At 38.4% G+C, this 25,712-nt stretch overlaps 2 protein-coding genes across 9 annotated transcripts in view; one reads left to right on the forward strand and one right to left on the reverse strand.

Moving 5' to 3' along the window:
• TRIM23 (tripartite motif containing 23) overlaps window positions 1-9,847 on the forward strand; it is a 21,108-nt gene extending 11,261 nt beyond the window's left edge. The window contains exons 6-11 of one of the 2 annotated variants that reach the window (XM_035902275.1): window positions 320-535; window positions 2,188-2,322; window positions 4,554-4,683; window positions 4,798-4,908; window positions 6,345-6,469; window positions 6,775-9,847. In XM_035902275.1, the coding sequence (XP_035758168.1) occupies window positions 320-535; window positions 2,188-2,322; window positions 4,554-4,683; window positions 4,798-4,908; window positions 6,345-6,469; window positions 6,775-6,954 (897 nt within the window). In that variant the 3' untranslated portion in view covers window positions 6,955-9,847. The remainder of the gene's footprint in view (window positions 1-319; window positions 536-2,187; window positions 2,323-4,553; window positions 4,684-4,797; window positions 4,909-6,344; window positions 6,470-6,774) is intronic. The other variant, XM_035902276.1, reaches the window with a different exon arrangement.
• Window positions 9,848-9,879: 32 nt separating this feature from the next.
• Window positions 9,880-24,943, reverse strand: PPWD1 (peptidylprolyl isomerase domain and WD repeat containing 1). 7 transcript variants are annotated; one of them, XM_009646878.2, is made up of 10 exons: window positions 24,820-24,943; window positions 24,168-24,268; window positions 22,776-22,896; window positions 19,197-19,644; window positions 18,435-18,625; window positions 17,748-17,937; window positions 16,207-16,388; window positions 13,702-13,783; window positions 12,952-13,134; window positions 9,880-11,125 (listed from the first exon to the last, which is right to left on the reverse strand). In XM_009646878.2, the coding sequence occupies exons 1-10, from the start codon at window positions 24,873-24,875 to the stop codon at window positions 10,982-10,984; spliced, it is 1,698 nt and encodes a 565-aa protein (XP_009645173.1). In that variant the 5' UTR covers window positions 24,876-24,943; the 3' UTR covers window positions 9,880-10,981. The 7 variants fall into 7 exon arrangements, 5 of the variants coding, with proteins under 5 accessions (XP_009645173.1, XP_035758164.1, XP_035758165.1 ...); XM_035902271.1 differs by lacking the exon at window positions 24,820-24,943 and adding an exon at window positions 23,840-23,977 and having other exon boundaries at window positions 24,168-24,259; XM_035902272.1 differs by lacking the exon at window positions 24,820-24,943 and adding an exon at window positions 23,787-23,977 and having other exon boundaries at window positions 24,168-24,259.
• Between the last annotated feature and the right edge of the window lie 769 nt (window positions 24,944-25,712).

Below are 25,712 nucleotides of genomic sequence, written 5' to 3' on the forward strand. Positions count from 1 at the left end.
AACTGCTTCTTAGTACGGTATTGAAGGACTGTGATAGACTGCATCTGTTCTCAGGTGCTGTGACACTATTGAGGCTTTTTTCCCTGGTGATTTTTAGTAAGGAGTGCGTACATACCAGTAAGCTACTTGATCACTGGAGTAACTTCTTGGAGGATCTTGGTCTTAGGGCTGATAAGACTTCCTGTATAGCTGGGACTTGAACTGTGATGTAGCCAGGCAGATGTGAACATGAGTTAGAAACTGGAATAAAATAAAAAATGTACTTCTGGAATCAGCTGGTGTCCTTAATCTTCTGGATCTTCTGACTGCAACACTGTAGGTACCAGGGACTGCAGAGAACGCTCGCTCATGTGTCCGAGCCTATTTTTCTGATCTTCATGAAACCCTTTGTCGTCAGGAGGAAATGGCTCTTAGTGTTGTTGATGCTCACGTGAGAGAGAAGTTGATTTGGCTTAGGCAACAGCAAGAAGACATGACCATCCTCTTGTCACAGGTTTCAACAGCTTGCCTTCATTGTGAAAAGACTTTACAACAGGTAGGTTGGCAAGTGAGCTGTAATGTATGTCAAGATACATAGAACTGCACATTAAGTTTAGGCTACAAACAAAAATGTTAGATGGTACTTCTCATTTTTATTTCCTTTGCAATGTTAAGACAATAATGATATAACATGAGATTGACGTATTCATTACTAAGGGAGTGTTAGACAAAGATTATCAGTACAAAAGCATCAAGTCCTCCAGGTGCTGGAAATCCTGTGGTGTGATTCTCTTGTCTAAAGTAATTTCTGGTTATTTGTGAGGTTAGTGGGAAGGAGAGATCAAACTGAAGCAAAAAACCTACAAGACTTACGAAACTATTTTACCCGCATACCCATTACCAGTATAGGTGTTTGAAGGTAGTTGTCGTACAAGCTGGTAGGAAAAAATGATTTAGAACTAAGTAACTTTTGGTAGCACTTATAATACAGGTAATTCAACATACTAAATGTGTGAAGAAAGTGGCTATATGAGGGTATCTGGTTGGTCCATTATTCACTTAATTTAGTCATAGCAAGAAATAAATAGTACATGTAGCAAACAGTAAACTCAGTGTGAGGAATTACTTTATTAATGTGTTATTTCTGTTTTTTTTAAAATTCGTTTAGAGCTACTGTCTGGTTTCTTATTCAGACGTACTTCTAACTGCAAATCTTCCCATCGTTAATGGGTAGATACTAATCTCTTTGTGTTGGGTGTGTTGCTGTATGCTACAAAATAGCTGCTGTATTCCAGCTGCTGGAATGATATATGAATGATACAAATATTCTTTATATGTTACATTACTGTCTCTTATGTCATGGTTTAACCCCAGCTGGCAACTAAGTCCCACACAGCTGCTCGCTCACTCCCCCCACAGTGAGATGGGGAAGAGAATCAGAAGAGTAGAAGTGAGAAAACTCATGAGATGAGATAAAGACAATTTAACAGGGAAAGCAAAAGCCACACACACAAGCAAAGCAAGGAATTAATTCTCTACTTCTCATGGACAGGCAGGTGCTCAGCCATCTCCAGGGAAGCAGGGCTCCATCACACGTAACGGTGACTTGGGAAGACAAACTCCATCACTCTGAACATCCTCCCCTTCTTTCTTCCCCCACCTTATATACTGAGCATGACATAATATGGTATGGAATGGCCCTGTGGCTAGTTGGGGTCAGCTGTCCCAGCTGTGCCCCCTCCCAGCTTCTTGTGCACCTAGCAGAACAGGGGAAGCTGAGAAGTCTTTGACTGGTGTAAGCCCTGCTCAGCAACAACTAAACTACCAGTGAGTTACCAATGTTATTCTCATACTAAATCCAAAACACAGCACTATGCCAGCTACTAAGAGGAAAATTAAGTCTGTCCCAGCTGAAATCAGCACAGTCTTACAATTTATATTCTTATTCCTACAGGACCAAAGGAGGTCAAAGAAAAAGTTTTTTAAAAATGCAGAACTATTTAGTATCTATTAGTATTAAGGAAGAATGACAAGGCCTTCGCATTTGTATTGCAATTTTAAATAAATCTATTTTGTACATGTTAGTTTCTTTTAACTTAGAGTATTTCTATTTAACATGATTTCTTTTCAGCCATCATACTTACATTGTGTTTGGTTATTTTAAGTAAATTACTGAAGGAAAAGCATGTTTTTGTTTTCTTTGTTTAGGATGACTGCAGAGTAGTGTTGGCCAAACAGGAAATTACAAGATTGCTAGAGACATTACAGAAACAGCAGCAGCAGTTTACAGAACTTGCAGATCACGTACAGCTGGATGCTAGCATACCTGTCACTTTTACAAAGGTATTCTTAATCTCATGATACCTACTTTATGAAGTCCCAAATTTAATTTAAAAGAAAGCAGGAATAATATATGTTCATTATGATGCTGTATTTGTTGCAGCAAATTTAGGCAGTTAAGTATCGGTTAGAGCCACAGTGTCTTATCATACGAGTGCCATCTGGTATTTGACAAAACCACTGTGCTCTTGTAATTAGTGTGAGAAACATCTGTTTGTTGACTACATCAGTAGCTTTGTTTGAACATGAGTTGCTTTCTTCTAAATATGTAAAAGTATTTGTGGATTTTAGAAAAACCTTTCTTTGGAACCATCCCTAAGTTGTTGTACATTCAACTCAGACCAGGAGCCTACCCTTTGTTTTCAATATTTTGGGGTTTTTCTTGAGGACAGCATAACTTCTGCAGAATGATTATTTTACTTCCTGAAAATTGCACACCTATTTTTAAATGCAATAATGCTGTTACAACTTTCAGGTTTTAATATTAAAAATAATGTGTTTCTTTCAATTTGTTAAATGATAATTTGTCTTATAGTTGCTTTGTATTCACTAATAGTTTAGACACAGTTCATGTTCTAAGTAGGGGTTTTTTTAATTGTTTTAATATAGTTTCAATAACACCTATTCTTTGAAAGGGATTAAATTATTTGGAGGTTGGTAATGGTGATAATTGTTGCGTAGGAGAGTTTGAAACTCTGAAGTTTCAAACTAAAGAATAAGAAGCTCTTCAATTTATGGTTTTTTTTTGGCCCAGAGTGGGTAAAAGAGGAATAGAATATTGTTGCTGACATGAAACCGAGGATTTAACTGTTGCTGTTGAAGCTTTTACTCTAAGGAGATGGATGCTTTCATAGGGATTCTGTCCCAGTCTTTGTTGATGTCAGAAATCCAATTTTTTCCAAACAATTTGTTTTGTAACTTCAGTATATTTGAATTTCCAAATTGTTTTCAACAACAATTCCAAGCAATTTGGAAATTGTGCATTGTGGTATTTGCATAATGTTTTTAATTTTTTTTTTATTTTTTTTTAGAAAGCAGTTTCTGGAGGTGTTTTTACTCTCCTTGGAGATTGCAATAGCATAAGGACATTGAATTAGTCTGTACTGATTATCCTGGCAGTTTACTTCATGTCTGACAGAGGGGAGAATGGAGTTGCATGTTGAGTTGACATATATCCAGCTATATAATAGATCCTCTGTGTGTGTCTCTCAAGTCACATGATGTAGATGTTTACACATCTGGTCACACTGGTGCATGTTGGTGTTGTACTGGGAGAGGCTGTAGCATTTTTGCACTTAATAAATAGCATTTCTGATGTATGAAGAAGTAAGAAGCTGTGTGGGGTAAACACAGGTTTTTGTGTATTGCTTGCCTGCTCAGCACAGCGCTGTCTGGGTTTTGCAAGAAAACAAATGTATTGCCACATGGTTCTGATGATTGAAACTCTGATATTTCATCAAGGTAGCATTTCTAAGTACTTCAAAATACGTTTCAGGGCTGCACAGTAGTCTTAGCCTATGTTGTTTATTTTAAAATTTACAGCAGTTTGCTGCTTTTTATTAGTAGTAATACCACTTGATAGCATTGTTAGCATCAGCTCATTCAATACTCATGGTACCTTCGTCTAAACTACAAATAGGAAGCTAATACTCTTTCCTTGCCTTCAGGCAAGGCTCAGTGGTTTTTTGTTTGTGCTTCCTCACTATTTCAGATTGCTCTTTAATGCTAATAATGTTGCTGTTGTAATGTGGTAAAGGCTTGGAAGTGGCTTGAGGTGAAGAGACGTAGCTATGGAGCCTCCAGCAAGGAAATAGTCCTGTAGGTGGGGGCGTTAATAATGTGACAAAGTGTAGTGGAGAAGCTGCAAAACCAACAGAGTGTTCTCTGGTCAGAGAATTCTAACTAATTGCCACAAACAACTCCTCATGTGGTTTAAGCTGAGAAATGAAAGAATTTGAAATTTTATCAAGTACAGACATACCAGCATGAGATTGGCTGTCTTTCTAAAAGGCATGTGATAACTCAGGCAGAAGTTACAGGCTCACTGCAGAGTTTATTAGGTATTTTGGTTTATATTATTGGTGGAGGTAGACTAGTGAATGTGCCTTGTATTTTTAAAGTCCATCTGGTTAATCACTTCATAAATAGTGACAAGATAAGTATCTTAAACATAAAGGTTTTCTTATTTGAATTTCCTAAACTTGCTCTTGTTTCATGTATACTGTTTCTTCCAGGACAACAGGGTACATATTGGACCAAAAATGGAAATTCGGGTTGTCACTCTAGGGTTAGATGGAGCTGGCAAAACAACTATTCTGTTTAAGTTAAAGCAAGATGAATTCATGCAGCCAATTCCAACAATAGGTTAGTAGCAATGATTTAAATATGATTTTCCTGAATGTTTGACTTATCTGTAGAATTTGATTAATTTATATTCATATGGAACAAGACCATAAAACTTTAATATTTTTATTCTAGGTTTTAATGTTGAAACAGTAGAATACAAGAATTTGAAGTTTACTATTTGGGATGTAGGAGGGAAGCACAAATTGAGGCCCTTGTGGAAACATTATTATCTCAATACACAAGGTGAGACTGATACAACTCTTAAACTGTATTTTGTCTTCTAGATTGTATTTCAGAGCCAAAAAGATTATTAATAGAAATAATTTATAACTGTAGAAAATTGTTCATCTACTGCAAAGTACAGCTGCTACATTCATGAGCGAAGAAATTTTAATCCAGTTGGTCATAGTGTCTGCTGCATGGTAAAGGTGCATTCTCCATAAATCCATCAGACAGTTTATGGAGCCAAACAAAATTAGAATCTCTGGTAAACTGATTCTAGCTGACAACAGACAAGGTGCAGCGTTCCAAAGCTTGCATAGTGAGAAGTAGTACTTGCCAGGTATGAAATTTAAATAGCACTTGAAATGAAAATACTCAGCCTTTAGGAGTCTTTACTTGGCAACTTAAAAAATTCTACGAAGTTCTGTAACTTCTGACTTGGTATTGCCATGTAATATCTGGTCATAGAGTAGATTGCTGATTCTGAAAACATTGATCTAAGTGGTGCCCACTTAGAAATTCATGCTGTCCTTCTGTAAATCCTCCATAGTTGTTTTCCAATTTAGAAAGGGGTTCCTCTTCATTAATTCATTCAGAATTATCTGTAATACTTAGGAATGACAAACATCAGTTTATGTGCCTACTTTGTGCATTATTTCAGCCTTCATTGCAAACTTTAACATTTTAAATTGTTCATCTTCTCAAACTTTTAAAAACTGTATTTTGGGATTTCTGTTGTCCTCTTAAAACTTACCGTGTCAATGCCAGTAGCATGGAATCATGTCTGCCTTGAAGAATTGTATCTTGGCGAGCAAGTCTAGGCAGCTAACCTGGTGCATACCTGCAGTAAGGTTTGTTTAGTTTTGGTATTGGTGTTTTTTTCACTGCAGAAGCCGTGAGTTTAAATTATGTCCTCTAGGTCTGCCTCCTTGGCTCTCCAGTCTTTCTGGCATCTTGATTACTCTCTGTAGTGGATAGTAAAATCTACTGCTGCTTTGTTGGGTCCATGGCAATCTTCTCCAGAGGGTGTAGTCTGTAGCTGAAGGAAGCTGCATCGAATTGGCTGAATCTGTAGATTTTACAGCTAGTTAAGGGAAACTGGAACAGTCATGTGGGAATTGATTATATAAATGGATCAAGAAATGGTTTAAACTGAGGTACTCAGTCCACACATAGTAAATCTTAGTCTTGGGTCTTAGACCCAAGTAGTTAAAAATATCACAGCCTTTATGTTAGACTAGGCAAAAAACTGTACTTTCTTTCCCTGTTTTAGGATGAATTCTAGATTTTTGTCAAAAGCATAGAGGTGTGTAAGGCATTTCTCAGTCCTCCTGGATTTGAAACTGAAGTTGCTGAGAAACTTCACGTAGAAGACTGCTAGAAAAAAGAATAGTGTGAGCTGAAAGCTAATTTTACGCCATTTATGTGTGTAAAACATTTATCTCTTTCTTTCGTAGCGGTTGTGTTTGTTGTTGACAGCAGTCACAGAGACAGGGTCAGTGAAGCACACAGTGAGCTTGCAAAATTGCTTACAGAGAAGGAATTGCGGGATGCCTTGCTGTTGATCTTTGCTAATAAACAGGTACTTGTGCGTTTTTTTCACTCTGTTACTCTTTTCCTCAGTTTGTGTATCAAAAAGCATAAAACGTAGATGTTTTCCTTATTCTTAAAGCTCTTAAAATAAGTGATGCAAGAGTGCTTAGTAGGTTCAACAACCAGTTTTTGTTTTATGGTAACAAGTAGTAAGTGCGTAACTTTTATTTGGCTTTTGTGTTTGGAAAGCTTTTAGGTGATCTGGAGCTTCAGTCCAAGCCATCGGGTAAAAATAAAATGTTTCAAACCTTGTACTGAACAATAATTGAGTCTCTGTATCTGATTCTGTTGCAGGATGTAGCAGGTGCACTTTCAGTGGAAGAAATCACAGAACTACTGAGTCTCCACAAACTCTGCTGTGGCCGTAGCTGGTATATTCAGGGTTGTGATGCCCGAAGCGGTACAGGACTTTATGAAGGATTGGACTGGCTTTCGAGGCAGTTAGTGGCTGCTGGCGTCCTGGATGTAGCTTAATTTTACAGCAGCTGCAATTTAAGGTTGTGGTTCACTGTTTTGTTTTGTTTGCACGATTTAGGATGTTGTAGCCAGGTCTGCTGTCTGAAGAGGGGACTCTATTTAACTTGGTGGTTACAGAAAAATATAAGCCTTTATCCTAGATTGGATAATTGGTTCAGTATACTTGTGCTGTTACAGTGTTTTTGAAATTTGATACATTTACAAGTAATGGAATGGGCTCATTACAAGGGTGCCTTGAAACTTCTTTGTGAAATTGGTTATTACAATTTAAGATTCTTCCCTGATAAAATATGCATTGGAGTTCATCCAATAATTGTAACAAGGTTACAGTGGTTAATTGGTGTCAGAAAAATTCTGAGTGGTTTAGAAATACTTTCCCGGGAAACTATTCCAAAATCCATGTCAAGTTACTAGAATAGCCAGCTCTGTTTATTGGACAGAAAAAAATGGTGCTACTCTTTAATATCTAAAGAATGCATTCATCTAAAGGTGGCATTGAAAATGACATGCAAATACACCACAAAAAGAAAATGTTTCCCCCATTATTTATTAGCTTCCCTGTTTGTTACCAGAAGGCAGCATAACTGGGCAAAGAAAGCTGAAAATGGGGAACAGCGTTGCAGGGCTAGGGGCTGTGGCATTGTTTAGTTAGTGGTTTTCTAGTTGGGGGGGGTTAGTTGGGTATTTTATTAATTGTACACATGCTAAATTATTTGTGGACAGACTATAGTGATATTGAGGTGAAAGTGTTTTGTGCGTGCTTGAGGACATAACCTTGCCTTTAGAGATTAAGTTTACTCCTGAAGAAGTCAAATGAAGTTTAAAAAACCAAAAACTTCTTAAAGAAGTAGTGTGGTGTAATGTCAATCCAGCTATGTACTCTTATGTAGAAGTCATGCTTCCAGATTAAGTTAGTGGCCTTAAAATATTAAATAATACAATGTAAAAGCAGTGTACACTAATTATAACTCTTACTTAGAAGAGCAGATGGTAAAATGTGATATAAACCTTCCGTATTTAGATTTTCAGTTCTTACTGCATCTTCTACATGGAACTGTCACCTACGCCTCTATTTTCAAAGATTACTCATTCACAAACCCCTGAAATATGGGTGTAGCACTGTTTAAATTTAGACAAGGTTGCAATGACTTAGTGATGTGTCTTTTTCTGCTGCACATGCAACTCTGCTAACAATTTTATCTGTCTGGTATGTGCACCAGAATCTTCTGCCCTCTTTTTAAGTGCACAGCCATTGCCAGTTGAAGAAGCCATGCTGTGGACCTCTTCATGTCAGTAGGGGAGCTACGAAGAGCATGGCCAACAGATCAAAACTCCATATCATCACTTTTCTTACTGTAGTAGAGGTGAATCGGGAGAACCAGGGAGTGGAAGTGAGCAGTGTCATTTCACAGAAGGGTAAATATTTTTGCCACACTAAAAAAAGCATCTTTGCCTGTGAGAGCTCTGAACCTCACCTGGCAAAAAGTATATTCCATTATCTGTGGCTATGGCTTTCACTGTAATATTATCAATTTTATGTTGTTTTCCCACTACATACCTTAGCTAAGCCAAGAATGTATAAACAAATAATTTAGTATGTTTGCACTTTTCTTCAAGAGGAAGCAGTTAACTACTTCCTCAATGACACTTATTTGTAGTTTTCTCACTTAAATTTCACGTAAATGGTGTTAAATGCAGCTTCAGATTCAGCAAGTCTAACGACTTGAATAGTAGCTGAAAGAACACTAAGCTTTGAAGTAGTTAAATGTTTGTGAAATGGGCTTCAACGCCTATGTATGTACATAGGTACTAAGAATCTGATAGATTTGGGAACAGTTTACAATGGAGTGAAAGGTGTTTTCTTGCACCTACTGAGCTGAAAAGTGTTCATCCTTCCCCGCCTGTAACTTCCTGCACAACAGACAGCTGGCTGCTCTGACTTGAGCATCTGCTTAACCCACACTGCAGACCAGTCCCAGACCTAGTTAGGGCTGACTGTCCCTTCTTAGCTCTTTTTAAAATACGAACAAATTCTGCTAAGTATGGTAGGTACCTTTTCCTGGAATATTTTTAACAGAGAAGACATGCATTCTTTAGAAAAATCCTGATTCTGTAATTTTATTTTAGCTGGCTTATGCTTCAGTTGTACAAGCCTTTTAGTATATAGATCTACTCCTACTTCAAAATGTTCAAGATGACTGGTTTGGTGTTTTTTTGCAACATTACATTTGAAGGCAGAGGAAAAATTCTCATTCATGCATATTTTTGAGTACAAAGGATTGCTTGTGACATGTGGAATGCTACCATAAAAGTGTTTTTTAATGGAATTTATTTAAGATAACTTGAAGTAACTGTGAAAGTATTGCATTTGTCTGTGAACTCTTCAGTGTAAACAGGTACACAAAGAGGTTTATTTGTATTATAAATTAATACTACATATAAACTGCTTCAGTTATAAATTTAAGCTTGTTTTACCAGTTTTACTGAACTTTAGTTTTTAGTGTACTGACTTACGCAATATGTAATTGGAATAGTTCCTCGACTAGAACTCACTCAAGCATTACTTTGAGGAATATTTGAAAAGACTGATTAACTTTTCATAGGATTTTGACTTAACTGTGAAATTAAGTAAATACAAGCTCCTGTGACTGTGTTGTGGCTTTCTTCAAAGAATCTCAGCTCTGTCTAGGCTAACTGAAAAATAATGTTTTATCACTTGATATGGTCTTACTGTATGCTACCTTCAGTTTTATTGTGGACTGTGTGGTACGTGAGGGTTTTGTCCTGAGGTAGTTCTGATTCTGAACTGCTGGAGTAGGTGTGGAAGTTATGTAAAGATTTCTTGAAAGAAATGGCTCTTTTAGTGGAAACAATTAATGAGCTGCTGCAATTTGAGTTGCCCAAAAAATGAATTCTTTTCAATAAAAGTATCTAAAACTTTGAGAGTGAATTTTAATAAACTTGGCTTTTTTTTTTTTTGTTAAGGTCATCTCAGAATAGAAGTTTTCTTATTGATCACTGAAGATAAGCTTCCTAGTAGTAGCAGGGCCTGAATGCAATTAGCATGCATCTCATCTTATTTCATGAATGTAGTTACCAGAATTGTAAACTCCTCATTGTTGTATGAGTGCTGTGCTGCTATGTGAACATAAACAGTTAATGTTACTGTACTTAGAGAAGACATAACTGCCCAACATAGTAGCAGGACCTTATCTAGCCAGAGATTCGCCACAGTCTGACATTTCATCAGAAATACCTGATGAAAGCTTAGTTGAGATGATAGCCATCATTTATTTTAAACCAAGTATTCATTAGAAGTAGTAATGTTTGTAGGACTTTGTATCTGGCTTCATTTTTACCCAGACTCCCTAGGCTAAAATAATGAAGACAGCAAACATGGAAAGAAAAAAAACATTATTGGCAGTGCCAAGCAGGATGCATAGGACTTTATACACTGGCATTCCAAAAGCTGATCGTTGCTCTTGGACACAGAAGACACCTACACAACCATTTTTAAAGAGCAGAGGTAGATTATGTACCTTATCATAGCAAACAGGATCATACCTTAACCTAATTTTTGATGCATCTACATGTGATTGAAGAGTTTACTCAGCTTAGGACTTCTGACCTCTTCCTCTGTCAAAGATTTCAGTACTGTGAAAAGGATTACTTAAATATGAAAGATGCAAATAAACATGAAAAAGTTACAAACTATACCCTGATTCCATTTTATAAAATCACGATCATGAAACATGGCATGGGTTTTTATCTTCAGTCTTGCACAGAAGAGATGCAAGAATACCAGCAGACTTCGTAAGAAACATGCAGATGTTTTTACTTTAAAATAGAAAGTTACCAGAAATACAGACTTAGGGCACTTTAGGTACATTAAAAATAGTAGGACTGGTGATTGCTCTGTCCTGGCACTTCTTGTATCTAGGAATTATCAAAAATGTTTCTGTTCTTTTTGTGTCCCACTGTGCCAATTTTTTTCTGCTTTAAGCTGGAACCTTCAACTCCTGGCTTACTTCACTGTGATATTAATGATGCTGATATCCTCATAGGGCTTGTCAGTTTTGGGATTAACTTTTATGTTTGAGATTCTCTGAACAACTTCCATTCCTTTAGTCACCCGTCCAAACACGCTATGCTTGTTGTCCAGCCATGGCTGTTAGAGAGCACAGGAGAAAGAAAAAAGCATATTAAAATAAAAAGCAGCCATGTAGGTTAGGTACCAAACCTGAAAGAGACTGACCTGGCCTTTATATGTTCAGACTATGAAACCTAACACCATGTAAATATTAGCATGTAAGTAAATATTAGAGTGTAGCTAATACATATTCATATGCATTTAAACTCACCTTTTCAATTGTTAGCTATGCTAAGGCACATGGAGGCCAGGGAGGTAATTCGAGATAGCCAGCATGGCTTCACCAAGGGCAAGTCCCGCCTAACAAACCTAGTGGCTTTCTATGATGGTGTGACAACATCAGTGGACAAAGGAAAACCAATGGACATCATCTATCTGGACTTCTGCAAAGCCTTTGACACGGTCCCCCACAACATCCTTCTCTCTAAATTGGAGAGCTATGGATTTGATGGATGGACTGTTTGGTGGATAAGGAACTGGCTGGATGGTCGCATCCAGAGGGTAGTGGTCAATGGCTCGATGTCCAGATGGAGACCGGTGACGAGTGGTGTCCCTCAGGGGTCCATACTGGGACCGGTGCTCTTTAACATCTTCATCAATGACTTAGACAGCGAGATCGAGTGCATCCTCAGCAAGTTTGCAGATGACACCAAGCTGAGTGGTGCAGTTGACACACCAGAAGGATGGGCTGTCATCCAGAGAGACCTGGACAGGCTGGAGAGGTGGGCCTGTGTGAACCTCATGAGGTTCAACAAGGCCAAGTGCAAGGTCCTGCACCTGGGTCGGGGTAACCCTCGGTATCAGTACAGGCTGGGGGAAGAAAGGATGGAGAGCAGCCCTGCCGAGAGGGACTTGGGGGTGCTGGTGGATGAAAAGCTGGACATGAGCTGGCAATGTGCGCTGGCAGCCCAGAAGGCCAACCGTACTCTGGAGAAGCGTGGCCAGTAGGTCAAGGGAGGTGATTCTGCCCCTCTACTCAGCTCTGGTGAGACCTCACCTGGAGTACTGCGTCCAGCTCTGGAGCCCTCAGCACAAGAAGGACATGGAACTGTTGGAACGGGTCCAGAGGAGGGCTACAAAAATGATCCGAGGGCTGGAGCACCTCTCCTATGAGGACAGGCTGAGAGAGTTGGGCTTGTTCAGTCTGGAGAAAAGGAGGCTACGGGGAGACCTGACTGCGGGGAGACCTGATTGCGGCCTTTCAGTACCTAAAGGGGGCCTATAGGAGAGACGGGGACAATCTTTTTAGTAGGGCCTGCTGTGACAGGACAAGGGGTAATGATTTTAAACTGAAGCAGGGTACATTTAGACTGGATCTAAGGAAGAAATTCTTTAGAATGAGGGTGGTGAAACACTGGAACAGGTTGCCCAGAGAGGTGGTGGAGGCCCCATCCCTGGGAACATTCCAGGCCAGGTTGGATGGGGCTCTGAGCAACCTGATCTGGTTAGCGGTGTCCCTGCTGACTGCAGGGGGGTTGGGCTAGATGACCTCTAGGGGTCCCTTCCAACCCAAAACATTCTATGATTCTAAGTATATTAACATAAAATACCCTAGTAATACACAATTGCAAACGTCTGATTTACTACAAATTTGCTATCGCCCTTAATCCAACTAAAGGCAAAAGACCTCTTGATCACAACTGACAAAAATACTTCTCCCTTCCTTAAACGATGGTATTAGCAAAGCCTACACAGTCTACATCGTGTGCAGCATCTATTTGCAAAACAACATGAAAAGATTATTCAGATAGTACTAACGTGTTCCTTTTTCCATCAGAAAAAAATGTATTTTTACTATCTAGTTAGCATCTCAAGCCTTAAATTGAGCTTTTAATATTACTCACAGTTGGCACTACTGTTATAAAAAACTGGGATCCATTGGTATTTGGTCCTGCGTTAGCCATGCTGAGTGTGTATGGTCTGTCATGTCGTAAAGTTGAATGGAACTCATCTTCAAATTCTCCTCCCCAAATACTTTCACCTCCCATGCCTGTACCAGTTGGGTCACCAGTCTGGATCATGAAACCCTGCATAAAAATTAAATGTTATTACATCATTGCATAGAGTAAGTAAGCAAAAGTGTTTCATGCCAGGTGACATTTTTTTTCAAATTTACTTCAAACCTTTCAACACCATGTGTTAAAATGCTATGGATAAGGGACAAAACTAGTACTTGTGAAGAAACAAGCTTACTCACACTGTTCCTGCTAGTGAAGCACAGAAACCTGACTATCTGTACCTTCTGCAAACACTTAGGCTGTATCTGCTTGATTCTGGCACAACAGAAATAAAGCAGCCTTAGAAGAAATGCCTTCTGGCATGAAACAAAGTCTTAGTTCAAGCAGGATTGCTGAATTGATCTTTCTCTCAGTTTTCAGATTTCTTCCACCTTGTCAGTTGCAGAACAACTACTGAACAACTTCAGTATGTGATAAAGCTGTTTAGAACCTCGGAGTTGTTCAGACTTTACAGGGAACTCTGAAGCCATTCCAGAAATCCTTTGTGCAAAAGGGAAATGAAAGGATTAACAGAGAGGGCTAACCACAAAGGTGCATTATCTAAACCAACAAAAAACCTAACTTTTTACAAGTTACCTTGATGATTCGGTGAAATATGTGTCCATTGTAATAACCATTTCTGCTGTGCACACAGAAGTTTTCCACTGTTTTGGGGCACCTGAGATAATATAACAGAAAATACAGGCTAGAATAAATACTTAATTGTACGATGGCAACGCCATGAAGATTTCAGCTGAGACTAAGATCCTGTACTGAGCAGTGTTTCAGCACATTGTAAAAAGGGCTTTCATCAAATAACGAAAAAAGCAAATCCTCACCACCTCAAATCCAGAGCTGGATGCAAAAAATTTGAGTACAAAGTTGCATGATTACACAGGAAGGCAGCAGCAGTGTTGATAACACAGGGATGTTTTAGCTATTGCTGAGCAGGGCTTACACAGAGCCAAGGCCTTTTCTGCTCCTCACCCCACCCCACCAGCGAGGAGTCTGGGGGTGCACAAGAAATTGGGAGGGGACACAGCCAGGACAGCTGACCCCAACTGACCAAAGGGGTATTCCATACCACAGGATGTGATGCTCAGTATTTAAAGATGGGTGAAGAAGAAGGAAGGGGAGGGGGGGGACACACATTCAGAGTGATGGCATTTGTCTTCCCAAGTCTCTGTTACATGTGATGGAGCCCTGCTTCCCTGGAGATGGCTGAGCACCTGCCTGCCCATGGGAAGCGGCGAATGAATCCCTTGCTTTGCTTGCATGTGCAGCTTTTGCTTTACCTATTAAACTGTCTTTATCTCAACCCACAAGTTTTCCCACTTTTACCCTTCTGATTCTCTCCCCCTTCCCACTGCGGGGGGGAGCAGGGGGAGTGAGTGAGCAGCTGTGTGGGGCTTAGTTGCCAGCTGGAGGTAGGCCACAATAGTCAGGAACCAAATCTGTTTTCTCAAAGCCTAGTTCAAGGCACCACTGATTACTTCCCCAGCTTTCTACTTACATAGTTTATTTACAAAATCCATTAAGGGGTGTATGCTCCGTAAGCAGAAAGTTTTTCACCCTTTTACCTCTGTAATTCTATTAAGCTATACATGTAAGGTGTCCAGTGCTGCATATCAGAAGTAAGATCTAAAAATACAATGTTATAATATTACAGAACTCGCAGTCAGCAGTCAGCTATCCCCCTCTGAAACTACTCACAAACATTGTTTGGAAGCAGGGTGAAGAGGTGGAATATTACTGTTGATGGAATAAAAAGGTAAAAACCAAAAAACCACTTCACCTTTGTGACTTGATTTTTTACTTCCGAGAGATTTGCTACCACAGTGAAAATGGTTTGCGATAGCTCTTTCACTGGTTTTATAAATGGATCAGTTGTCAGGTTTACACAGTCACGCACATTTTCCCAGCAAATGATAAAATAGCCAAGTTGAAAGTCCGTAGCTGTAGTTACTTTAGCTGTGACAAGGAACATCAGCTTAAGCTTGGCAATTCTCTAAACTGTCTCATGAAACAGAGCACCAATGGCATAACTAATGGAACAGACAGGATTAGTCCCAGTTACTGCTGTGTATAGTCATTCACACCTTTATTCCTTGAGCACTCAGCCAAAGATTTAAGGGCACATCCTGTATGTTCTTCTTTAAATTTTAATCACATTTGTCTTAAAGAGATTTTAAATTCAAAGCTCAGAAACTCAGGCCCGATGCAAGGAGACACTGGTGAAGAGAGCAATGAGAGACTAGCAGCCCTGCAGGGTAGAACTGAGGTTGTGTTGCCTTACCTGTGCTTATGACAAAACATGAACTTGATTTTGGAGAAGCATGGGCTACACTTAATCAGTTTTAAGTTTCAATGTATAGCAATGTATTATATAAATTTACTGGTTTATAACAAAATCTTTGCATATATTAGCATCACAAAGGAGAGATGCTGACTAACTTTAGCAATTGTCTAGCATAAAACTCTTTCAATTACATGCCTCGTTTGGGATATATAGAGCACTAACTGGTATATAATTTACTACAATATACTAATTTATACTAGTATAAATGTTATGTTGCTCTTGAAGGAGCTGCAGTAACATAAAACGTGGTACAATGGTCACATTTGGAAGTTGCAAACTACTATTCCTCTGGCTTACACAGACCTACTGGCAAATCTACTGCTGCTGCCAATATAATCATTCTTTCTCAAGATGGAATCATCAACAGCACTGCCTCACAGTAATATGTAGCTTACACAGAAGAGCATCATGACCTAGCCACATCTGCAGTTTAAAGAAAGAACAAAAGTCAAGAAAGGAATAATCCCCCCATAACCAATAATTAAATGAAAGCAGAAATCATTTAAAAAAAATCCCATGCCCCCAACTGTTATTTAGGCCTATTTTTACCTTACTTTATCTGTGTTTGTCAAGAGTCACGTTCCTAGCTTGATGTATAAAGAAACTGTCAGAAAGCAAGGACAGTAGAAAAAGGGGAAGAAAAGAATTATTCCTAACTTGAAATGTAAGTCTTGGATACTGCCACCAAAAAAAACACACAAGGAAGGAAAAACAAAGTAACAGAAAAACTGCCAAATACATACTCAACAGGAAAAAGCTTGATATGAATATCTCCCATGCTTGTGTGGATGATGGCACTGTCTGAAACTCTTTTGGGACCTTCTGCCTGAGTGGCTGCCATGACCTCTTCTTTAGAAGGTTTCTCATTAAACACATCTCTGTCGGAATCTGCACTCTTCGTATCTTCTGGTTCACGTTTAGTAAACTGAAGAACAAGAGAACAGAAGGTTAACTGTTTGGTTTTCTCTTTTTTCCCCTTATCTTACACACTGCTCTGCACCCAAGATATCAATGTGATTACTCAACATGCTAAACACCCAACTAGATTTGAAATGTAGGAAGAGAATCCATAGACATTTACTCTTGCATTTCAGTGTTGGGCGTTACCAGCATTTCCACAGTCACAAATTCCAGTACAACTACATGTAAATCCAAGTAACTTTATGATCTGTTGTCTTTAAACATCCTCCCTTTTTCAACAGAAAGCCCACAGTTGTTCAGCATCTTTTCTTTTAAAGAAAAAAAAAATACTGAGAGTATCGATTTGTTCTGTTATATTCAGACAAAACTGGCAGGTTTCATCACAGAACTTTTAGTTTCACTACAAAGTCAAACTAAATCCTCTCGTTCCAATACTGTATTAATACAAAACTACAGAGGATCAGCAAATTTACTCAAAACAGGAGAAATCTCAGAAATGCAGTTTTTGTAGTACTTATAGGAAAACAGATTAAATATATCAGTACACTAGCATCTGCTTCACTGAGCGTATCAAATGACAACCACTAATCTTTCTGCATGCATACAGTCATGTTTTCTCTAACAGTGAGTAATGTTTCCAGATTTTGTCTAACTTTTCCTCCTCACTTGTCAAATTGTTCAGAGTAGTATATTCCATCATATACTATACGTTAACCACGCAAACCTTTAGAAAGTATACACAATCAAATTCAAGCACAAGTAACAACAGACAGACTGATCTCTAACCTCCATGGTGATCACATCTCAGAACAACTACTAACTACTGTGGAACTGCTGGTCTGTTGGCTTATTCATTACATCTCACCTAAAACCTAAATTGTGAACAGGAAGATGACTCGTCTTAGTTGCCCATAAGGTCCTTGGTGCTACCGAGTCCCAATGCTACTCTGAAATTAATTACTTTTTATTACATACTTTATACATACAGTTAATTATTGTTTCTTTATCAGTGTAAGATCTGGTTAAGTTTTTTAGATGTGCTTATGTAAGTTCTTTTTTTCAACCACAAAAAAAGCATATAACCTTCTTGGAGAACTGTAATTTAGACAGCCAAACCCATCCAAGTTTACTTAACTGCTTGAGCAATAATGAAAAAATTAAAGCTGTTTCTAGTCAATTTAGAGCTAGTTCAAGCTAAAAATCCTAGAATATACTTGCAATATAAAGGGACTCCTCTGGAAAAGTTGTGTTCGCAAATACTCAGGACAAAAAGCACTGGAAAGGTGCAAGGACAGAAAGAAAAAATAACACAGAGAAAACATTAATACAAGAATGGAGTTCTTTAAAAAGAAACCACACATACCATGTAAAACCTATTTTTTTTAAAAGCTGTGCAGATTACTGTCGGATCTGCCTGGATATTCTGGAGAACAGGATTTTCAGATGCCTTCATCTCTATAGTGATTGCAGCACGATGTTTCTTTGCTACTCCTTGGAACAAAGCTAACTGCATCATTCTGATGTTCTCTTGTTTTCCCAAGATACGAATACACCTGAAGTACATGACATAGAAAGGTGTAAATACTGTTAGCTGCTCATGGTCAGAGAATGTCTCCTTTCTGACTGCAACATCAAAGCAAAGTGCCAAAACCCTCTCAAAATAGTTTTTTACTAGTTATTTTTGATGCTTCTCTATTCAAACTTGCTACTTAATGTACCAGTCAGCCTCCTTATGGATAAAATCCCAACTGCATGACCCACATTTACTTCATGTTATCACATCCAGTTAGCCAGAGATGACTTGATTACACATTTTTAATACAAATATGCCTGCCATGTTTTCTCCTCATTTTACTAAGCTTTAAATGGCAACAACTCATTAAAAAGCACAGGAATATCTTATCTACAGTCTAACGTAAGGCTCCCAAGTAACAACAACAAAAGATTAAGACCCCCACAGTCACACCAAGTTTTAAATACACTATAAATTTGACTGAATGTAGACTTTGAAACAAACGTATTTATCTCAATGTCTATCATTGGAACTTACCTGTTAGTCTCTACATTTATGACCTTAATGCCCAACATTGTTCCATAGAGAACGAAGTGTCCAGTTTCATCAAAAATTATATTAATTAATCTTACTGCATCCACTTTCTCCAGCTCACGCTCAACTGCCATACGTCGGCCAAACTCCATGTCTGGTAGTTGCTGTCTCATCTGCTGAAGTTCAGTAAACATCTACAGAAAAAAAAGAAAAAAAAAATCACTATTATATGAACATATTTTAAACTTTTGATCCGGCAAAACACTGATCCACATGTTTAGCAAATACAAGAATTCAAGTGAGACTACTCCACTCAAACTTAACGGAAGAATTAATAAATACAAGCAATACTCTATTTTAACAACTCAGTAGGCACGTTGTAGTACTAGGCTTAAGCAAAGAAAGGGAAGCGTGAAGCTGTCTAACAAATTTCTTAGAAGATGACATATTTAATTCATTATTCTATTATTTGAAATGGGCATTTTCCATTGCTGCTTTCTAGTAAAAAGTAATCTAGCAGTATGAAAACACAGATGAAAATCAACAACTCAGTTTCACTATGTAACCAACATGAATCAGTAAGAAATAATTTGGGGGCAAGGCAATACAAGAGACAAGGAAGAGAACATGAAAAACCTTTCTGCAAGAGAAGTATAGCAAGGAAGCTCAGCTTTAGAAACAGATAACTTTGGTGAATGTGCTGGTAAATATATTCAAGTAAGTAGAGAAAAAGCCTCAAAAAAAGAGAAGGAAGACCAAACTTACACTCAGAGATTCATCAAAGACTCTCATCAGCTTCCCCGTCAAAAACCGGAAAATTCTAACTTTTCTGTCAGACCCAAGAGTGGCCATTTTCCTGCCATCAGGTGAAAAACTTATACTGGATGGGTATGCCTTGCATTTAGCAAATTCATATAGATCAGTATCTGTTTTATACTCCCAGTTCACATTCTTGGGAAATTTATATTCATGAGCAGTGCCAGTCCAGTACTCTATCATTCCAGACTTGTCAGCAGACACTACTACTTTGTAGACAGGGTTCAGTCGTATCTGAGTAAGAGAGGATGTATGGAGTTTATCAAAAACATGAAGTGGCTGGTTATTTCCTCGTCCATCATATATGAATATTTTTCCTGTGCTCTTCTCAGATGTTGCAACAGAAGATATGGCATCTCCAGGGCAATATACCCACTCACACTGACCAGGGTAGTAGCTGCAACAAAGAGTGGAAGGAGAAAACAAAAAAGAAAATAAAAATAAGGGCTTGTGTTACTTAGATAAGAATTGAGTTATGTTATAAACTTGAAATCAAATATCAGAAGCAAATTCTGAACTTTACTAGTCTTGCTAAAATTCAACAGTGTTATAACCAAGCTTTTCCAACCAACACAATTCAGTGGATGGCTCAGCCAATTTCTATTGCTTCCATATTGTTTTATAAAGAAGCTGTGATAGAAAGCGAAGGTAGAGGGTGGGTATAAAAGAACAATAAGGATGGAAATCCAGCTAAATAGTGCAAGTGACATTAATGATTATTACTCAATTTCTATGACTCTATAGCATTTCTCTTCTATCTGTTAAGTGATTAATGTTTCAGTGCAGAAGACGACAACTGCTGTCGTGGGTTTAACCCAGCTGGCAACTCAGCACCATGCAGCCGCTCGCTCACTCCCCCCTCCCTCTGTGGGATGGGGGAGAAAATCAGGAAGGAGAAAAAAGGTTAGAGCCGTGGGCTGAGATAAAGACAGTTTAGTAAGAGAAAATAATAATAATAGTCATAATGAGAATGGTAACAGAATATACAGAATATACAAAACAAGTGATGCACAATGCAATTGCTCACCACCCGCCGACCGATGCCCAGCCCGCCCCGAGCAGTGATCACTCCCTGAGCAGCGACCCCTCTCCCCGCAACCGACCGACCAGCTAACCACCTCCCCCCCCCCGAGCATGACGTTCTATGGTTTGGAATAGCTCTTTGGTCAGTTTGGGTCAGCTGTCCTGGCTGTGCTCCCTCCCAGCTTGTTATGCACCTGGCCGAGCAGGAGAAGCTCAAAAAGTCCTTGAGTAGTCTCAACACCACTTGGCAACAACTAAAAACATCAGTGTGTTATCAACATTCTTCTGGTACTAAATCTAAAACACAGCACTATGCTAGCTACTATGAAGAAAACTAACTCTATCCCAGCCGAAACCAGGACAACTGCACTTTTGCACTTATAGAAAATTCAACTAGGTCTTACCAAAAAAACCCACAAACACCAAACCCAAAGCTAAAAAATGATGTAAGTAAAATGAAGACAAATCACCCTACATTCAATAAGCGTTCTGAATGCATTTAAGAAGGAACTCATTTGCTACTAGCAAAAACACATTCTACAAAACAAGCCAGAGGTATGGTCAATAATGTAAGTTATGTCTGTTTTTAAAAAAGTCTGTAACCAAAGATTTTGAGAACCAGAACTCAGTAACTAAATGACAAAGAAATTATAGTCTCCAAAGGAAACTCTTATTTAGTTTAGTATCCTTTGACAAGTCAAATGAACAGATACTGAAGGACTGACAAATGACAGACACTAATAATTTGGATTTTCAGTGCCTGTCTTATAAAGATTTGCATGAAGAGAAACATAACCAGAACATTTGTCTCAGGTTCACTAGAAAGACTAGGATCAAATAAATACATAAATAAATAAATATGATGTCCCATTGCTCTATGCATCATTATCCAAATTTGCTGCAGAAATAGCCGCCCTTCTCCAGATCACTGACGGAAGCATAAAGGGGACCTGCAGATAGCCATGCTGTATAGATTAGTTAGAACTGAAAGGATGTGAAGAATTTGAGACAAAGATAATCAATCAACCCTGCAATACACCCACATACAGCTATCAAATCAGGCAATGCGAGACAATGTGAGCCAAAAAGACCACACAGAACTTATTCCACATTAACTATTGCAAGACTGAGCAAACAGCCACAAAAAAATCTCAGGCAGGTCAACAGAAACTATCTGTTCAATAAGCACCAATGCAGAAGATAAAGTGATAAGCGTTAAGTTTTAAAAGGCTATTCAGGACAATGTTTATATTACAGCTGTATACTGCTCTCTTCATTAAAGAGTTCACTTCAGGTAAAACCCAATTATCTCGGAAAAAAAATATATGGGGAAAGGAGGGTCTTGATTACTGAGGTTAAAAAAAAAAAAATCTATTTAAAGATAAATCAGGGAACATACTATAGAAAAAAGGTTACAGCTGGCATTCTCAGGTATCCCTGAAGCAAAATTAATTTAAATTCCACCTCTGTTCTCCCTGAATTCTCGAACAGAAAAAAAAAAAAGGCACCTTCTGTTGCAACATCAAATTAAGTTTTCTCAATATTAAATGAATTTTATTTCATCATATGATTTTACCAATTTCATAGTGACAATACAGGTCTGCTAAGCAGAAAAGACCAGCAAAAACAAAAGACTAAGGCTAACTGGAATTTTTCCACAGCAGACAGCCAAGAGGGAATCAATTCCTATAGTCTAAGTACATCATCCAGAGCACGATATTGAACTATAACCAGCAAAGCAGATAACAAACTTTTGTATAGGCATTCTGAAAAGCTTTTTTTTTCCCCCCCGACTTAATAGTTCTATTCAGTTTCACAATTAACCAAGAAATATTAGACTATGAGGAATACATTTTCCCATTTTAAAAGGCTTGTGGAAGAATCAATATTTCTACCATTCTTGGTACAGTATTCATTGATCCTCCAAACCTGCAAACCCACCCTCGTTTTCCTCTGGTATTGTCGTAATACCAGTAACATCCACTCCTATTTCTCCCAGATTCTTTAGCTACATACCGTATAACTACAGAAATCCCACAACAGCAAGACTTATGAAAACATTCTTTCTAACAGGACAACGAAATTTCTATCCCTATGACAACAAGTGAGACAAGAGATACAGGCCAAATTCCTTCTTTACATGAAATATTACTCGGCTATAATTTTTAAATTCAGTGCCAAACAACAGGAGAAAAAAAATATGCCTAGCCAAGTATTTTGAGAACCACCACATCTTGGTGCACAGTATTTGACACTGTGGGAAGGCATAGACCTACTCCATGCATGTACTGTTGCATACAGTCTCATAAATTTTTCAACTCAGACAGGCAGTCTCCAGCCACTGGATGCATTTCAGACAATGCAGCTTACTCAGCTTCATCTGACTGGGGGGGATGAAAGAGGGGGGGAGAGATGACCTCAAAAAAACCCTGAATTACTGACTTACCTCTTAGCAAAATAACCCCATTTATAATTCCAAACATATTCAAGAACTGAGTAACTTACCCAAGTTTCAGCATGTTGATCATATCAAAGTTGACTACATCAAACACCTTCATTGCTTTGTCATCACCAACTGAACAGAATAGCGCCCCCTCCGAACTAACAGCAATACTCTCAATAACACCTATCAGAAAAGTTAATGTACCATTAAGACACAGGAAAGGGACATCCTTCATCTCAATATTCCACAGGAAAAAACTTACAGAGGTTTAAACCTGTTTCTCAGCTGTTTCTCCACCTTTTTGACTTAAAAAACTACCTGACTTTAATTAAAAAGAAAAAAAACCAACCACCAAAAACTTGCACAAAACATCGCTTTGATTCCTACCACTGTTTAGAATCAGGTTCATGATAACGAATGGCTTACCATAAACATAAATGAAAGATTATAAATGGCAACTATTTTCATTTAAAATGTTCATTTGAAAAAATTGACAATATTATAATATGTTAAAAAATTATGTGCTCTTCAGCTTGCATCTGTCAAAAGAGAAAAAGCAGCAGAACTCTGTAGACTACTACAGCCTTGCTATTAACACACATAAGACTCAAAATTACTCTGCAATTGAGCCTTCCGTAAGTTTTTCACAATACTTATTTTTGCTTGGTAGCCTTTGTTCTCACATTTTCTTTCTGTATCTAAAGAGAAGCTGATAGTTAAGATCAAGAACCCACAATAACATTTTTTTCTAACTCTAAAAAGAAACAGTACTTTTACTAGCTGTTATTAAATATTTTTCTTATTGTAACAGTCTGCACATCAAACTGGTTTTTTCCATTAGGAATATGATCATTTCTAGTAACAATGAGAACCTCATTTTCTGTCCAGCCTATTAGCATAGTATAGAAGAGCTATGTGTACTCATTAATTGCAATTCAGCTGATATAGTTATGACAATGATGCAGAATTTACTCTACAGTTGCAATAACTCCAGATGAAAATAACCATTTTTTTCCATACTGCAGGGGAAAAAAAAACGAAAAAAAAAAGATAAGGGACGAAGGTAACCTTACTTAAAGTAACATCTGTTTAAACTTCTCTGGATTTTATGAAGTCTGTTATGTACCTTGCTCACTTATTTTTAAATAGTCAGTTTCTTCATGTCCTAGACATTCTCCCCCAGGTGGGGCACAAGGCAATGGCAGAGGATGTAGGGCATCTGTGCAGAAGGAGTCCCACAGGTTTTATTCTCACCCTACCCCTCCTGCAGTTTGGAAGCAAAATGTTACAGGACAGGGGAATGAAGGAAGATAGGTAGATATCATTTAATCCCCAACTACAGTAAATGAATCCCAGAACCCCTCTCCTCTTTACTTCCACTCCCTCTTCAAAGGACTATGAGGAAGGGGGAGGAAAAAGTGAGGTCCTTTAGAGAAGAAAAAGCAAATTCTCACCCAGGTGACTCCGGAAATGTTTAACGAACTCAATCCCTTCTTCTATTTTTTTCCAGAATTTTACATGTCCATCATGACTGGCTGTTATGATAAAATCTGTCCTACAATTACAAAAGAAAAATAACAACAACAAAAAAACCCTCACCTATCATGCACTTTCACACCACTCTGGGACAGTAATTTGCACTATAATTGACACTGTGTAGAGAATGAGCTTTAAACAAATTACTGCGACATTCTGTCTGAATGGGTACTACAACGCCCGGAAAAGCGCACAAGTATTTTGATGCACTCTGGGTTAATCTATGAAAAGTCAGCAGCCTGAATTGAAGAAATATATAACACTATCCTTTTTGACTATGTAAATATTACTCCTACTTTAGGTCTGGTTTGACAGTAGTTACTATATACTAATATGTGTGTGTGTATATACACACACATAAAAAAGAGAAGAAAGCTATCTCCTCAATCTTTCAGATGCAGTCACTTGCTCTTATTCCTGTACATATTGCACATTGCAACAAGGATTTTAAGACTCTCTTTTAGTCTAGTTTAAACATTTTTTACGTTGCTTCTCAGTAAGCCCTTTCCTTTGCACGTACAAAAATACATCTTTGGCAATAAGATACAGTGGGGAAAAAAAGACACTTACTTAGTACATGCTACGTGTGTAATGACATCTCTGTGCATATAGCTGCGTTCATACATCGAAGCACACGGCAGATTTTCAAGATAAACGTGTTCAAACTCAAGAACTAAAGAGAATAAAAAGAAAAATCAGGATTATTTGTTTTTTCCCCATAAAGGTACATCTAGCTTCTGTTCTCCCTTACTTACCCTTGAATAGCTTACTCCCATTTTAGTCAGGAACGTGCTAGGATTTTGTGCAAACATAATAAAAGGGGCTTCCACTGTCGCTTTGTACACAGACTTATAGATTCTTGGTAGACTAAAGTGATTCAAGCTCTGTTTTAACTCACACAGGTGCCCTTTTTTACAGCAACTACTATCTTGACTGTCTAAACATATACGAAAAAAAAAAAATCAATACAACATTTTTTAAGTTACTGCCAGAAAACAGGTCATCCACTCCTCATTTTCTTCCAAAACCAAATGTGTCTCTGTTGTTGTTAAGAAATTCAAGGTCCCACGCAGGTATCACAGCTTAAATTCTAAAGTGCTAGCACCTACCTATTTCATTGTTTAACTAGCCCACCTAAAATAATCTCATGTTCTGCTTTTGTCTCCGATTTTTACATCCTAACCGAAAATACGTGCGCAGTGGCATTTGTTACCGAGCCGGCAGGCTTGCATCTGTTGAACACTGTGAAAACTCACGTTTACTTTACAGCGACAGGCAGAGAGCTGTGAGCTGCCGGACACATCAATGCCCTACGTCAAAACACAGCCTGGAGGCTGCTCCTGCTCCTCCCGCTCCGGGCAGTTTAAGGCCCCAGCCGCAGGCAGCATGGCTTCAGCAGTGCGGGGCCGCTTCGCCCGAGGAGGGCGACTTCCAGAGGAAGCACAGTTACGGTGCCCCCGGCC

Source organism: Egretta garzetta, unplaced genomic scaffold (genome assembly GCF_000687185.1).
Source record: "Egretta garzetta isolate BGI_Z169 unplaced genomic scaffold, ASM68718v1 scaffold439, whole genome shotgun sequence".
Classification (NCBI taxonomy): Eukaryota; Metazoa; Chordata; class Aves; order Pelecaniformes; family Ardeidae; genus Egretta; species Egretta garzetta.